Here is a 14,087-nt window from a genome sequence, read left to right on the forward strand (position 1 = left end):
TAAAATGTCCTTTTTTTCAAATGTCAGAAGTGCAGAGGGATGTTCTGTCTGTGGATCCAGATTTTACTGGATCTCTGTCAAATTCGCAAACAAAGATGTTCCCCTCATACCACCGGGAACCGAGCTACTTCGAGATCCCCACCAAGGACTTCCAGCATCCCCGAACCTCGGGGGCGGAGCTCCACGAAATCCCCACCAAGGACACAGATACGCCCCCAGCCCCGCCTTCCCCTCCCACCAAGACCCTGCCTGTTGTTCAGAGCCACGCCTCCTTCACCATTGAGTTCGACGACTGCAGGCCCGGAAAAATCAAAATCAAAGACCACGTCACTAAGTTCTCCACCCGCCAGAGGAGGCAGCAGGCTCCGCCCTCCAAGACGAGCATCACAGCGACACCTGCCGAGGTGATGTCTTCAGAGAGCAAGGTGGCTGATTGGCTAGTCCACAGCGATGTCAGCATGATGAGGAGACGTCCGACATGTGAAGACGTTTACAGCACAAAGAGCGACCTCGCCATGAACATCAAGACCCTCAAAGGTCAGAGTCTGGTGTCGCACATAATCCCCCGTCTGCTGTGGTTCTACTATGGTTCTACTGTAGTATATCAATCAATGGCTTCATATGTTTATTCTTGTTGTCAGGTCACCATCATGAGGACGGAACCCAGAGCGACTCAGAAGACCCAGTTCTCAAAGGAAGGAGTACATCCCACCACTCCGTCCAATCAGAGCAGTCTGAGGTGTTGCAGCAGACTGTCCAATCAGGTCAGTCTATCTATTGTCAACCGCCTGCTCCTACACAGAAGCTCCACCAGCCACTGCAGTACTCTCCGCCGAGTACGGCCCCAGCCTCACCTGTGGCCCCAGAGCGGCCCCTGTCCCAGAGCCCTACTCAAGCTCCACCCCCCACCACAGAGACACAAAAGCAGGGCCCCCCTGAGAGCCTCACCCAGCAGGCCTTCATCATCGAGTTCTTCGATGACAACCCACGCAAAAAACGCTCACAGTCCTTCACGCACAACCCTACCCACGCTGACTCGTACTCTGCCCTGAAGGCCAAGATGGAGAGGCGCAAAGGCAGCGAGAGGCCGGCATCTGTTCATGGCCACATCCCCCCCACCCAGCAGATGACAGTTCCTCTGAAGGGTCAGAGCCACAGTGGACCCCAGAGGTCGAGCTCTTTAAAGAGAGAGAAGACAGAGGGGGAGGCGGCTTCATCGAATTCCTCCTCTCGCTCTTCCTCGGGCATCGTCATCAGACCCTTTGGCAGCGTCGGGAAGAAGTCCAAGCTTGCCCAGGAGTTTGCCACTGAATTCCTGAAGGATTCCAGTCAGCAGGACTCTTCCCCAACAAGGGAAATTATGTCACCTCCACCCATGTCTGCGCCTCCAGTGATGGTGTCGCCTCCTCATGCAAGGATTCCCTCTCCACAAGAACCTCCAGCACCATCCTCTGTCTCCTACCCCTCGTCCCCCTTACAGCCTCTAGCAGTTTTAAAGTCTTCCATCCCCACTAATGCAGGACAGACCACCTCTCCTGTGCGCTCCTCTGGACCTCACATGTCCTCAATGCTCTCCCATGGCGTCCGTGCAGGAGACACGAAAGGTTCCCAGAGGATGGTGAGGAACGAGGAGGATGACAGTCTGAGTGATGCCGGAACCTACACCATAGAGGCAGAGTCACAGGACAAGGAAGTGGAGGAGGCTCGCAACATGATCGATCAGGTGAAGTCACTGAGACCCCGGGTGGTTTTAGCCTTAAAGGTTCTTGTACGAAGCAGCATTCGTGGTTTCTGTTGAGTCCTGAGCAGAGACAAATCTTTATTTGTGTAAAAAGAACAACATCTTTCATCAGAGTTCAAACCTGGTGAAGGTTGTTTTCCAGGCAGTAATATCAAAAAGATTTACCCCTTGCCACCTTCCCCCAATCAGCCGGTTCTAAATACCATTGTCCATAAAAACACAGATCAGGATTCTCATATTTCACTGTTGGTGTTTGAGGCGACTCAGAACCGGATCTATTTTTTTGTGAGACAGAAAATCTTAAGTTGCTGTAGGGATGCATGGAAGCTGTTGTCCTTCTTGCTCCTGCCTGTCGTCATGGTCCTGCCCCCCATCCTCATGCATGCCCTGTGCCCCGACAGGTGTTTGGTGTCCTCGACTCTCCAGAGTACAGTGGTGTGAACACAGGAGTGTATAGACCTGTAATAAATGATGGCAAGGATGAACAAGCTAACCTGCCTAGTGATGGTAGCACTGTGGACCTGTTGCATGGCTTTATCCCAGCTGCAATCAGTGGCCCCCCAACAGGCCCCATACAGGTAAAAACCACTGGAAATGTAATCAGACCCTGGAAAAACCTGTGTAGCATGTTCTGATCCCAGTGCATGCAGACTGGTATTCCCTAAGTTTCTCCTGCTAAAAATCTGTCAAAAGTTGTTGGTCTCTTTTGCCTCATTTCTATTGTCTGGTAACTTTGTTCTTCATCCTGTGTTTTCTAGGTTCCAGCTGCTCATGTACAAGGTCTAGAAGGACCTAAGTGGGTTTCCCGCTGGGCCAGTCTGGCAGATAGCTATGCTGAACCTGGTTCCACTCCACCTCAAGGGGAATGTCTAGAAGGTGCTGTTGAAACTCTGTCTAAGCATTTTGTCAGAAACAACACAAGTGTGATCTGTTGAGGGCTAGGTATCTAATCTCTGAATATGTTGACCCCATGTCCACCTGGTTTTAACATGAGATCTATATCTGGAAGACAACATCTGACCACAGGCCTTTGCTATTACCACCTGGTTATGATGTGTATTCTTGTTACAGGTGTAGTGAAATCTAAACAATTTCTAACTGAAAATAACAGTTAATTTAAAAAACATGAAGCTTTCTTCACAGATCCCTGTCCTCTTTACATGGTCTCAACAGAATTCAGATCATATAAACTTGTGAGCTTATGTTTTGAGGTGAAAAAGATGCAACACACATAAAATATGTTTTCTGGAATATAAAAAACAAAAGTTATAAACAATAAAAGACACAAATATGAAAAGTTGTAATGATGTAACAAATTGTTGTTGTAGCTTTACGCTTCATGAGCAGCTCGTTGGGAACTTACAGCCACGAAAACTCTGAGTCTGAGTCCAGTCACAGCTCCAGGACCAGAAGGCTGCTGCCCCAGGTGCCTCCAGAGAAGCTGGATAGTGTCGCCCCGAGTATCTTGATTCGTCATGAATCTTACCAAGGCCAGGAACCTCTGGACAGAGTGTCTGGTTCTCCCAACCGACAGGACTCCACCCAGCATCTGTCTGTTCAGGATGATGTGGACCCAGACAGCCTGAGCGACGCCAGCCGCTCAGATGATGGACCAGTTCTGGAAAGGGCAAAGAAGAATCAGGTCAGATCAGGAGCTATGTCTCCAGGGGTCACTGGTCCTCAGGTTAGAGGTCAAGAGAGAGTGTCTCCATCCAACAAATCCACATCCTTCTACATCGGTTCTGAAGACCATCCAGGCAAACCTGACCAGGCCCAGAGCCCAGTACAGTCTGAGAGGACGCGAGACCCCCCAGCAAAAACTCCCCCTACCACAGTCCTGATACGACACCTGAGTGGACATGAACCCAGGAGGACAGGTGTCAAACCCAACAGCTCTGCTCCAAACCTCCAAATACAGGACAAGGATTCTGTCCCAACTAAAGACAGCTGCATGTCGTCATTTGTCCGGCAGGAGAGCTTTACCAAAGACCGGCCCAGCGACACCGTCCAGATGAAAAACCTTCCCCACATCTCCAGCCACCCATCCATCAGAGACATGGAGCAGAGGAGGGAGAACATCCAGGACGCACAGTCCTTCCTTCAGGAGGCTGGGGGAACTTTGTCTTCTCTGGACACCAGGTTCCCCTCATCAGGTTTTTGTCGCAGCTCAAAGAAAGGGGGCTCCTCCAGCCACATGGATGACTCCCTGTCTGGTGAGTCAGATGTGGACACTGCAAGCACCGTGAGCCAAGTAAGTAGCAAAAATGCTCCAGTCAGCTCAGCTTCTAAAAAGCGTCCCGCCATCAGCAGCCTTCAGAAGGAGAAGTCATCTTCCAGCCCAACCATCCAAGAAAAGGGACGGCAGCTCACTGCCCGTGAGCGACTTTCTGAGAAACGCCAAAGCCAGACGACTCCTAATGTATCAAGTAAAATTGATGCAGAAAAGCGCTTTCAAATGCGCCGCAGTACAGGGAACTGTGGCTCTCTGGACCTTTCTGAGGGCCAGCAGAGTTCTGGTACAAACTGGACTGAAAGCACGTCATCTGACCATGAAAGTTCTCGTCCGTCCAACCGTAGCAAGAAACTAATCACTCCTCTTCAGAAAGAGGACAATGAAAAAACAGCCAAGACAGTGACTCAGCAGGTCCTGACACGTTCCAACAGCCTGTCAGCACCACGGCCGACCCGAGCCTCCATGCTCCGTCGAGCACGACTGGGTGAGGCTTCAGACAACGAAGGTGCTGAGACTGACCGGTTATCCCAGAATTCCGACAATATCACTGCACCGCCCAAACTCTCCGGCGAAGGGAAGAAGATGTCCAGACTGGACATCTTAGCAATGCCCCGGAAGAGGACCGGCTCCTTCACAGCTCCCAGCGACAATGAAACATCCTCCACGGGACGGTCTGCTTTCTCCAACCGCAACTCCGAGTCTGCTTCCACCACCAGGAAGGTATTGGTGAGCGACGCTCGGCAGGCAGCCAGCAGACGAGGTGGAGCTCCTGTGAAGCAAACATCGACCCACACCCGGTCCAGTGGAGCAAAGTATCCCAGCACTGGTGAGTCCCGGCTGTTCTTCTGTGGCCTTCTCTGGCTTTTTAACTTCCTGGTCTTTCATGAAAATGTTGTTTTTGTTTTTATTTTTATTTAATGATGCAGATTTCAAAATGACCAAACTTTATACATAGTTTAACTGTGAAGTTCAACGATGAAAACTGCTGCATCATATCCAGTAGCTTTTGAATCTCTGTCCTGCATTTGAAGATGAAGTTCTGTTTGAATCAGTTCAGTCACTGATTATCAGGTGATATTTTTTCAATGCCCTCTCTTGAGTTGAATTGTAGCTTGAAGTCATTGGGATAAATCGGTGTCATCAGCTGATCAGCAGCCGTTGAAAAAAATGTGCTTGTTAGATCAAATCGTACGCTGACGACCTTTCTCTTAGATGTGTGAGATTTGTGAGATTGTGTGATATACGACGTCACCAACGTACCTAAAATGTATGTTAGTGTAAAACTGAAGAACGAGAGGATGGATCCGACCTGACACATGTTGGGGTAAAAGAACCTTTCCAGGTTCTGATGACCTTGGGATAAGAAGGGATATTTAACCATCTTTGGCTCAGCAGCGTGCAGGAGACATCTCTTTCTGTCGCTGTGGATCAGGTCACAGCTCAGTCTCCTGCCGTTACCATGGAAACACAACTTCTCTGCCAGTCTCTGAAACATCATAAGCCTCAGCGGCCGTTGCTATGGAGATAATTCAATTTCATTCAGGGAAACTTCAAGGAATTTCTTCACATTTTGACCAGTTGTCTCTTGTACTCAAAGATGAACTGATCAGATTTCAGAGGTCAAAGGTCACAGTGACCTCATGAGTGAAACTAAAATGTATGTAGATGAACCTGCTCTGATTGGTGGAGACAAGCAACCACAGGGAGGTGTCTCTAATTTAGATTTTTGTCTCAGTGTGTCGTTGCTTTGTTGATGAAATAAATCTAAATTTAAATATTTGCAGGTTCCCGTCGCAGACAGAAGGACTCTGACTTCTCATCCTCTGAGGAAGAATACGAAATGAATGCTGCGGCTTCGAAAGCTAAGCGCTCATCCCATCACTCTGCCTCTGCACAGAATCCCCGTGGCCAGCGCACGGCCGCCACTCGATCCAAGTCTGTTTCCCTGGAAACGGAGGAGGATGACGACCAGAACGAGGTCGACCCTTACCAGAACTGGTCCACGCACAGCGCAGAGATCGCCAAGTAAAAACACAACGAAATATCTATATGTGCATTCAAACTGGTCCTCAGTCAAACCTCATGTTGACCTTTTGTTTTCCACCCAGGCTCAGTCAGGACCTGGCCAAAGATCTCGCCATCCTGGCGAAGGAAATCCATGATGTCGCCGGAGATGGAGACTCACCGAGTTCGGGCATGGGAACCACCACCTCGCCCAGCTCACTGCCGAATACGCCAGCCTCCACCATCTCTGCCAGGGAGGAGGTGGGCCACCAAACATCCCCCGAACCACAACCACCATCACACACACCAGAACACGCCACATGTTTTATTAGAGACATGATTGTAACCAGTGATTTGAAGCTGATTTTATTCTGAAACCACAGTTTCAATTAGAAATGTTAGTTTTTATGATCTTGGTCTTTTTGTAGTTTTATTATTTTCTCAGGTTGATTGATGAGCGTCTTCATGCTGCTTTGGATCCTCATGACTCATTTCTCTGTTCTGCTGCACAGACTCCATCTTACCCATTCTTACGTGGCGTTCAACCATCTCAGGTGTTTAACTCTGACTCATCACTCCTCCTGCACTGGTTCCCTTCATCACATCATGCCCCTGCTCTCACTGTGTCGGGTTCTTCTGAGGAACACAAGTTTTACATTTTTCACATTTGTCAGATTGAATCTGATGTGAAAGAATGTCAACAACAAAACTACTGAGTTTGTTCAAAACACATTGAAACTAAGTCACTGAGAACATTACAACGTGAGAACATGAGAACATCAGAACATTACAACGTGAGAACATGAGAACATCAGAACATTACAACGTGAGAACATCAGAACATTACAACGTGAGAACATGAGAACATTACAACGTGAGAACATGAGAACATCAGAACATTACAACGTGAGAACATCAGAACATTACAACATGAGAACATCAGAACATCAGAACATCAGAACATCAGAACATCAGAACATTAGAACACAAGTTTATTAGAACACGAGACCATTAGGACATGAGAACATTACAACACTGGAACGTAAATCTTCTCTGTTCTAACCCCAGCTCCGAACTAACTCTACTGTTCTGTCGGTTTTACTCTAACTCGTTCACACTTGTGACCACGACAGTTGAAACATTATTTGTTCTTCGTGAACAGAGGTGACGTACGAGGTTTTAGAACAGGAAGTGAGATCAGATCACATGATCACAGATTGCTGTGATTTGCTCTCTCAGGACAGATGCGTGTGAACAGAGCCTCTGACTCAGCAGTTTTGTTGTGAACTCACTTCCTCGCATGAGAACATTAGAACATGAGAACATGAATAAACTGGTTTTACTGGTTTTGGGTCAGTTCGTGGAGCTGGTGACCAGTACGACCTCCTGCACTTTCACGCCCCCATGTGGCAGTTAATCCACGGTCTCCCAGCAGAACTAAAATTCACTGCTCCACCAGCCCCGCTGCATGTTGACTTGGTGCATGAGAACACGGAGAACTGGCATCAGCGGCTTGCTGGTTTGATAAAATCTTACAGAAGTTGGATCACTCGCTCTACTCTCTTTCCAGCTGGTCCATCATATCCCTGAGGCCAGTTTAAACTACCAGAAGGTTCCTCCAGGTTCGTCTGTCGTCTCCGACCTGGACGCAAACATGAATGAGCCGGAGCCTGGTTCTAAACAGCGACGTCCTTGGAACCGTGAAGAGGTCACTGTCTAATCCCACTAAGGCTACGTTCACACTGCAGCTCAGTCAAGTTTACTCTTTAACTCTTTTGAGTTCCAAAAGCTTTATATCTTTTCAGAACAGAATCCAAACAGAACTTTTCTTTAAACGTGCTGAATATTTAATTGCTGAACAATACAATAAACATGTTTTCAGACATGAACTGAAATTCTGACATGTTCCTGACATGTTCCTCACACGTTCTGCAGGTTCTGTCTGTGAGAACAAATGTCTGAGTCAGTGTCTCTGGACATTTTCTGGATCTTCTCCTGCAGCCTCCTAGTAAAATGTCCTGAAGCTTCCCAGTGAGCGAGTGGACGTGTTGATGAGGTTTCTAACACGTGACGGACGTGAAGCTGGAAGAACACAAACATCTCAGGATGAAGAAGAGGAGCCGTACACGTAGAAGACGAAGACGTCAACTTGGAAACACGAGGAGGTTCCAGATCTTCTGGTGATGAGGGCCGACGCCGGTGTGGATGAGCTGTAAACAACAACACTGATCTTTGTCCTGCCTCCTGCTGCTCTACAGGCTCCGCCCCTCGCCTGGATGTTCCCCACATGTTCCTGTTTGAACGAGTCGGACCTGACAACCTGCTGCTGCTGCTTCACAAACACTCACTACAGGAAATGTCCAGACGATATTTTACAGAGTTCATGTCTGAAAACATCTTGAGTCCTCGTGTCCTCTGGGTTAAGTTGTAATATGTAACTTCACCACCAGATGTCTCTACAAATCTCACATGACATCACCAGTCGTAACCCTAAACCTACGACAACCGATGATGTCACTTACTCCTTCACACTGAAACTTAACGTAACTTAACATTTTCAATTTGAAATTCAAAATAAACCAAACTGTTATTATTATTATTATTATTATTATTATTATTAGTAGTAGTAGTAGCAGTAGTAGTAGTAGTAGTAGTAGTAGCTGACTCTTTACACTGTCGTGTAGGTTCTGAAAAGAAATGCAGAGATGTGTGTGAACGTGGTCAACAAGTGGGATGACTGCAGTTAGTTTTGGTTTGCTGGGAAAACAGGTGTGAACTGCTGCTGGTGTAGCGGGAGCTTCATCTTCACGTCATCGTTTCTTTGTGTGTGAACGAATGTTTCAGGTGATTCTGGACAATCTGATGCTGAATCCAGTGTCTCAGCTTTCTCAGGCCATCCGCGAGAACACAGAGCAGCTGGCTGAAAAAATGAAGTAAGGAGGCTCTTGATGACACAACAGTTCCTGTTGATCTGTGATCTGAAGGGTTCAGGTGTTATTAAACCACTCATATCTCCCTCAGGGTTTTGTTCCAGAACAAGGCTGAGGTCTGGGAGGAGATCGAGGCCAAGATCAACGCTGAGAACGAAGTGCCCATCCTAAAAACCTCCAACAAGGTTATTTTTAAGAACAGTATATTTACTAATATGATAACTTGATATTATCAGTCAGCTTTTAATGTGAGAGCAGCTGTAACCTTCTGTTTTCTGTTGCAGGAAATTACCTCCATTTTGAAAGAGCTGAGACGAGTCCAGAGGCAACTGGAAGGTACGAAAACAAACATCTTTCATTTATGATGTGGGGTTTTAAAGTGAGGATTACAAACTCCAGAAATTTGAGGGCTCTTTTTGTTCTTTCAGCATTTTAACCTTTTTAAATGAGTCTTTATCAAACAATGTTTTTAAAATCCAAACAACTCATGATACGAATGTTGGATAAATTTATAGATTGTGCAGTAAACAACAGTGTTGTTTATGTTCGGATGTGAAAGATCCAAACTGGTGTAAATATGAAAGCGAAGCATCCCCAGTTAAGAACCCTGGGGTTCACCCTCACACTTGGACACTGTGAATGAGCTGTTTCCAGTATTTGTGCTAAGCCAAGCTAACATGTTTCTGCACTGGACACCAGTGATTTTTTCTCTTTTATAAATTTAAAGACAAATTCATTAATGTCCTTTTTTTCTTGCCGTAGTAATAAACACCATTGTGGAGCCCGGTGGAAATCTCCAGACTGCGACTGTTGGGACGTCCTCACTCGGGACGTCCTCTCTCTGTCAGACTCGTCCTTCATCAAAGGAGAAGAAACCCGCCTCCAAACCCCGGAGCCCCCCCCAAACATCCAACAGCAATGAAAGCACCAAACGACCACCTCGTGGCCCCAGCGGGGGCCATTACAAGGCCTGAGCAGGCCACTGTACCAACTCTGGATAGTAACTGTGCATCCACCCCACAGCACTGATGATGAAGAACTGTTCTATGTAGAACCCAGAGAGGCGTATTCCTGCAGACAAACAGGCCCCTACTGGTCAGCTGAGGGACTGTTGCAGGTTGAAATATAAGCTGCGTCCTGTTTCAGGTGTCTGTCTCTGACAAAGTTTGACTCCATGTCCAGACAAAGTATAAGAGTCGTCACTCACTGTCACTGTCGACGTCTAACTTCTGTTTCCGAACACCGCTGTGATGTCGGAGGTTTGTTGAGACAGAGAGGGCGCTTGCTTTCACTCGACCTCTTGTCTCCTGTAAAGGTGTTTTCCTCAACTCCTGTAGAACCAATAGAACGTCACTTGGTCTTTGAAGGCGACGCCCCCTGAAGTGGGAGACAGCGTCTTACAGGACTAATGCTGCATTCAGGTCACATTGGTGCCACGTAATTACGACTTTTAAACTTTGTTCACGTCAATGTGGCTTCTTTAAAGCTCTGACTCACTTTAACCCGCCCACAGTCCCAACCGCTGCCTGAGGCGTCTGTTGAGTCATAGATTGTGGCGTCCCACGTGACATGAGTGTGGCATCAGACCTACGGTTGTTTTATTTCCTAGATGTTAAACCTGCTGCTGCTGTGGATGCACTGAAACAATCCTGTCCTTCATGTCTCAGCAACATTTGAAATAATGAACATGTGACTGCTTCACATCGCTCCAGCTCGCAGATCAATTCAAGACGTATCTTGATGAACTTTATGTTTTTTCATTGAACAGACGAGGGGTCATTTGTACATGTCACGCCCCCCCACCTCATGGACGACAGAATGTCTGCTGCTTTTCACATCCTGTTGTTTTCACCATCTGTGATTGTTGTGCGATAATTGTGAAACCGCCTTAGGATCACTGTCGCTGAATGTCGGAGAGTTTTCTGTAAAATGTAACAAGATCTCCTGCTGGTCCTTAAAGGCATCACCTCATTAACGACACGTGTGACCTCTGACTCGTGATGTCATGAGTGATGGTGTGAGACGAGGAGGTGAAGTCGCTGTTCTTATCTTCTGTGTAAGAATCAGAGGTCAGAGCCACTGAAACCACATGTGTGTGTCTGTTAGAGGTTGTGTTGAGGTTGTGTTAAATGTTGTGTTGAGGTTGTGAAGTTGTGCTGAGGTTGTGTTACAGGTTGGTTTGAGGTTGTATCAAGGTTGTGTTGAGGTTGTGTTAAGGTTGTATCAGGGTTGTGGTTGTGTTGAGGGAGTGTTTAGGTTGTGTTAAAGATTGTGTTAAATGTTGTGTTAAAGGTTGTGTTGAGGTTGTGTCAAAGGTTGTGTTAGAGGTTGTGTTGAGGGAGTGTTGAGGTTGTGTTGAGGTTGTGTTGAGGGAGTGTTAAGGTTGTGTTGAGGGAGTGTTGAGGTTGTGTTGAGGGAGTGTTTATGTTGTGTTGAGGGAGTGTTAAGGTTGTGTTGAGAGAGTGTTGAGGTTGTGTCGAGGGAGTGTTAAGGTTGTGTTGAGAGAGTGTTGAGGTTGTGTCGAGGGAGTGTTAAGGTTGTGTCGAGGGAGTGTTAAGGTTGTGTTGAGGGAGTGTTAAGGTTGTGTTGAGGGAGTGTTAAGGTTGTGTCGAGGGAGTGTTAAGGTTGTGTCGAGGGAGTGTTAAGGTTGTGTTGAGGGAGTGTTAAGGTTGTGTTGATAGAGTGTTTATGTTGTGTTGAGGGAGTGTTGAGGGAGTGTTAAGGTTGTGTTGAGGTTGTGTTGAGGTTGTGTTGAGGTTGTGTTGAGGTTATGTTTAGGTTGTGTTTAGGTTGTGTTAAGGTTGTGTTGAGGTTGTGTTGAGGGATTGTTGAGGGAGTGTTTAGGTTGTGTTGATGTTGTGTTGATGTTGTGTTGAGGTTGTGTTGAGGTTGTGTTGAGGGAGTGTTGAGGTTGTGTTAAGGTTGTGTTGAGGTTGTGTTGAGGGATTGTTGAGGGAGTGTTTAGGTTGTGTTGAGGTTGTGTTGAGGTTGTGTTGAGGTTGTGTTAAGGTTGTGTTGAGGTTGTGTTGAGGTTTGTTAAGGTTGTGTTGAGGTTGTGTTGAGGTTGTGTTGAGGTTGTGTTGAGGTTGTGTTGAGGTTGTGTTGAGGTTGTGTTAAGGTTGTGTTGAGGTTGTGTTGAGGTTGTGTTGAGGTTGTGTTGAGGTTGTGTTGAGGTTGTGTTGAGGTTGTGTTAAGGTTGTGTTGAGGTTGTGTTGAGGTTTGTTAAGGTTGTGTTGAGGTTGTGTTGAGGTTGTCTTATTCAGCTTTACATTTAGCTGAGCTTCACCCTCAGTTTGGTCTGACAGGCACAACTCGTCCCTGTGTTGTAGGGAGGTGGAGTGAGGGTCACGTTTCCCCCTGCTTTCAGTCTTTGTGCTAAGCTAGGCTAACTGGACACACTGGCATGTGGTTGTGCAGAGACAGAATGTTTTAGACTTTTATTTTGTATAGTGCATGTTTCCTGTTTGTTAAGGCTCCTTCACCAAATGTGCACTTTTTCATTGTGGAAATGGGCGGAGCTGAGAATGTATTCATCCATCACCTGACCCCAACACAAACCTGATTGGCTGTTGCTGTGATGATGAAACTGCTGCTGCTGCAGGTGATTGGTGGATTGAGTTGTGAAGGTTGTTTCAGAATAAAAGCTTCTCTAGACAACTCACACATTCTTCATCAGCAGGATTTCTCATTTGTAATAAACTGATCTGATCAATCAAAGTGTTTCTGATCAATTGTGTTTACATTCATTTTGTTTACAAAGAAAATCGAATAAGTCATTGGTCGTTAGCAACGTTAACCCCCCCGCCCGCACACATCGTCTCAGAACAGCTTGTATATGTTTATAGATAAATAGACAAACACACAGATCAGCTGTTTTATTTTTGAACTGATGTAAATGTTCACATGATAGTCTAAGCTGGTCCTGGTGCTGGTCCTGGTCCTGGTCCTGGTCCTGGTGCTGGTGCTGGTGCTGGTCCTGGTCCTGGTCCTGGTCCTGGTGCTGGTCCTGGTGCTGGTGCTGGTCCTGGTCCTGGTCCTGGTGCTGGTGCTGGTCCTGGTCCTGGTCCTGGTCCTGGTGCTGGTCCTGGTGCTGGTCCTGGTCCTGGTCCTGGTCCTGGTGCTGGTGCTGGTCCTGGTGCTGGTCCTGGTCCTGGTCCTGGTGCTGGTCCTGGTGCTGGTCCTGGTCCTGGTCCTGGTGCTGGTCCTGGTCCTGGTCCGTGTTTAACCTACTGGAGATTTTGAATGATCTGGGTTCTGTTCCTGATGATGAGGGGTTTTATCCGGTCCAGCAGGGGGCAGCAGAGGTGTTTGGTGGTGGTGGTGGTGGGGGGAGGGGGGGAGATTAGGCAGGTGGAGCCAGGTCACGTGACTCCGCCCCTTCCAGCTTCTTGGTCACAGAACCAAACGACTCAGAGATGAGAGGTGAGAGACAGAAGCTTTTATTTTTTAAACTGGTTCTCATGTGATTTCTTTATTGATTTGTTCCTCTTCTGGGTTCAGTAACGTGTCTCCATCTCTACACATGATCTTTAGTTTGAAGAACATGTGGATTGAAGAAGCTCCAGACCAACGCTTATACCTTTTCCTGACTGTTTCATTACATTTGTTCAAATATCGATTCAGTTCAGGATATCTCAGTGTACAATACCAATGTTGTCTGGATATTAACTAAAGCTGTAAACTGAACAAGGAACCCTCTTAGTGCATGTCGTGGAAACTTATCATGAGATTTGAAATAAAGAGTTTCTCAGACCGGAGTTGTCTTCGAGGTTTAATGATTAGCTCTGCAGAGGGTTACACAGCAACATGGCTCAGAGTGAAACCACGAGAAGTTAAAAAGGAGGGTTTTTATACAATGTGATGAATGGGATACAGAACAGACAGCAGACAGGAACCGTCTGCTGTCTGGCATCACTGTTACAGTTACACAAATAAAGGTCGACAGGAGGTGGAAGACATTGATGCTGTATCAGCTAAGTGCACAGAAAACAGTCAAAACAGTAATAAGACATTGATCAGTGGAATTTTCCATTACATGCATTATTAGAAATATTAAGGTAGAACTGTGTCTGCTCGTCACATTTTCAATTTGTTAAAATACTTAAGATAAGATAAGATTTATTATCCATCAGTGGGGAAATTTGCAGGATTACAGCAGCCAGTACAAAGTAACATGCAG

The 14,087-nt window shown here is 46.7% G+C and overlaps 1 protein-coding gene and 1 long non-coding RNA gene across 11 annotated transcripts in view; both read left to right on the forward strand.

The window, feature by feature from the left end:
- Positions 1 to 10,027, forward strand: part of si:ch73-212j7.1 (centrosomal protein of 170 kDa protein B) — a 14,460-nt gene extending 4,433 nt beyond the window's left edge. For 3 of the 10 annotated variants that reach the window (XM_034580569.1, XM_034580570.1, XM_034580571.1), the window contains 13 exons: positions 28 to 537; positions 642 to 1,723; positions 2,143 to 2,319; positions 2,500 to 2,617; positions 3,070 to 4,800; positions 5,759 to 5,999; positions 6,083 to 6,239; positions 6,407 to 6,532; positions 7,549 to 7,686; positions 8,823 to 8,911; positions 9,000 to 9,093; positions 9,193 to 9,244; positions 9,671 to 10,021. In XM_034580569.1, coding sequence (XP_034436460.1) covers positions 28 to 537; positions 642 to 1,723; positions 2,143 to 2,319; positions 2,500 to 2,617; positions 3,070 to 4,800; positions 5,759 to 5,999; positions 6,083 to 6,239; positions 6,407 to 6,532; positions 7,549 to 7,686; positions 8,823 to 8,911; positions 9,000 to 9,093; positions 9,193 to 9,244; positions 9,671 to 9,882 — 4,727 coding nt within the window. In that variant the 3' untranslated portion in view covers positions 9,883 to 10,021. Of the gene's footprint in view, positions 1 to 27; positions 538 to 641; positions 1,724 to 2,142; positions 2,320 to 2,499; positions 2,618 to 3,069; positions 4,801 to 5,758; positions 6,000 to 6,082; positions 6,240 to 6,406; positions 6,533 to 7,548; positions 7,687 to 8,822; positions 8,912 to 8,999; positions 9,094 to 9,192; positions 9,245 to 9,670 lie in introns of all 10 variants that reach the window. The other 7 variants (XM_034580572.1, XM_034580578.1, XM_034580573.1 and 4 more) reach the window with 5 other exon arrangements.
- A 24-nt stretch (positions 10,028 to 10,051) lies between these two features.
- LOC117758778 lies at positions 10,052 to 12,625 on the forward strand. The gene is made up of 5 exons (XR_004613355.1): positions 10,052 to 10,943; positions 10,976 to 11,257; positions 11,456 to 11,510; positions 11,896 to 11,939; positions 12,027 to 12,625. It is a non-coding gene; the product is annotated as an uncharacterized LOC117758778 (long non-coding RNA).
- Positions 12,626 to 14,087: the final 1,462 nt, after the last annotated feature.

The sequence above is a fragment of the Hippoglossus hippoglossus genome, chromosome 24 (genome assembly GCF_009819705.1).
Source record: "Hippoglossus hippoglossus isolate fHipHip1 chromosome 24, fHipHip1.pri, whole genome shotgun sequence".
Taxonomy (NCBI): Eukaryota; Metazoa; Chordata; class Actinopteri; order Pleuronectiformes; family Pleuronectidae; genus Hippoglossus; species Hippoglossus hippoglossus.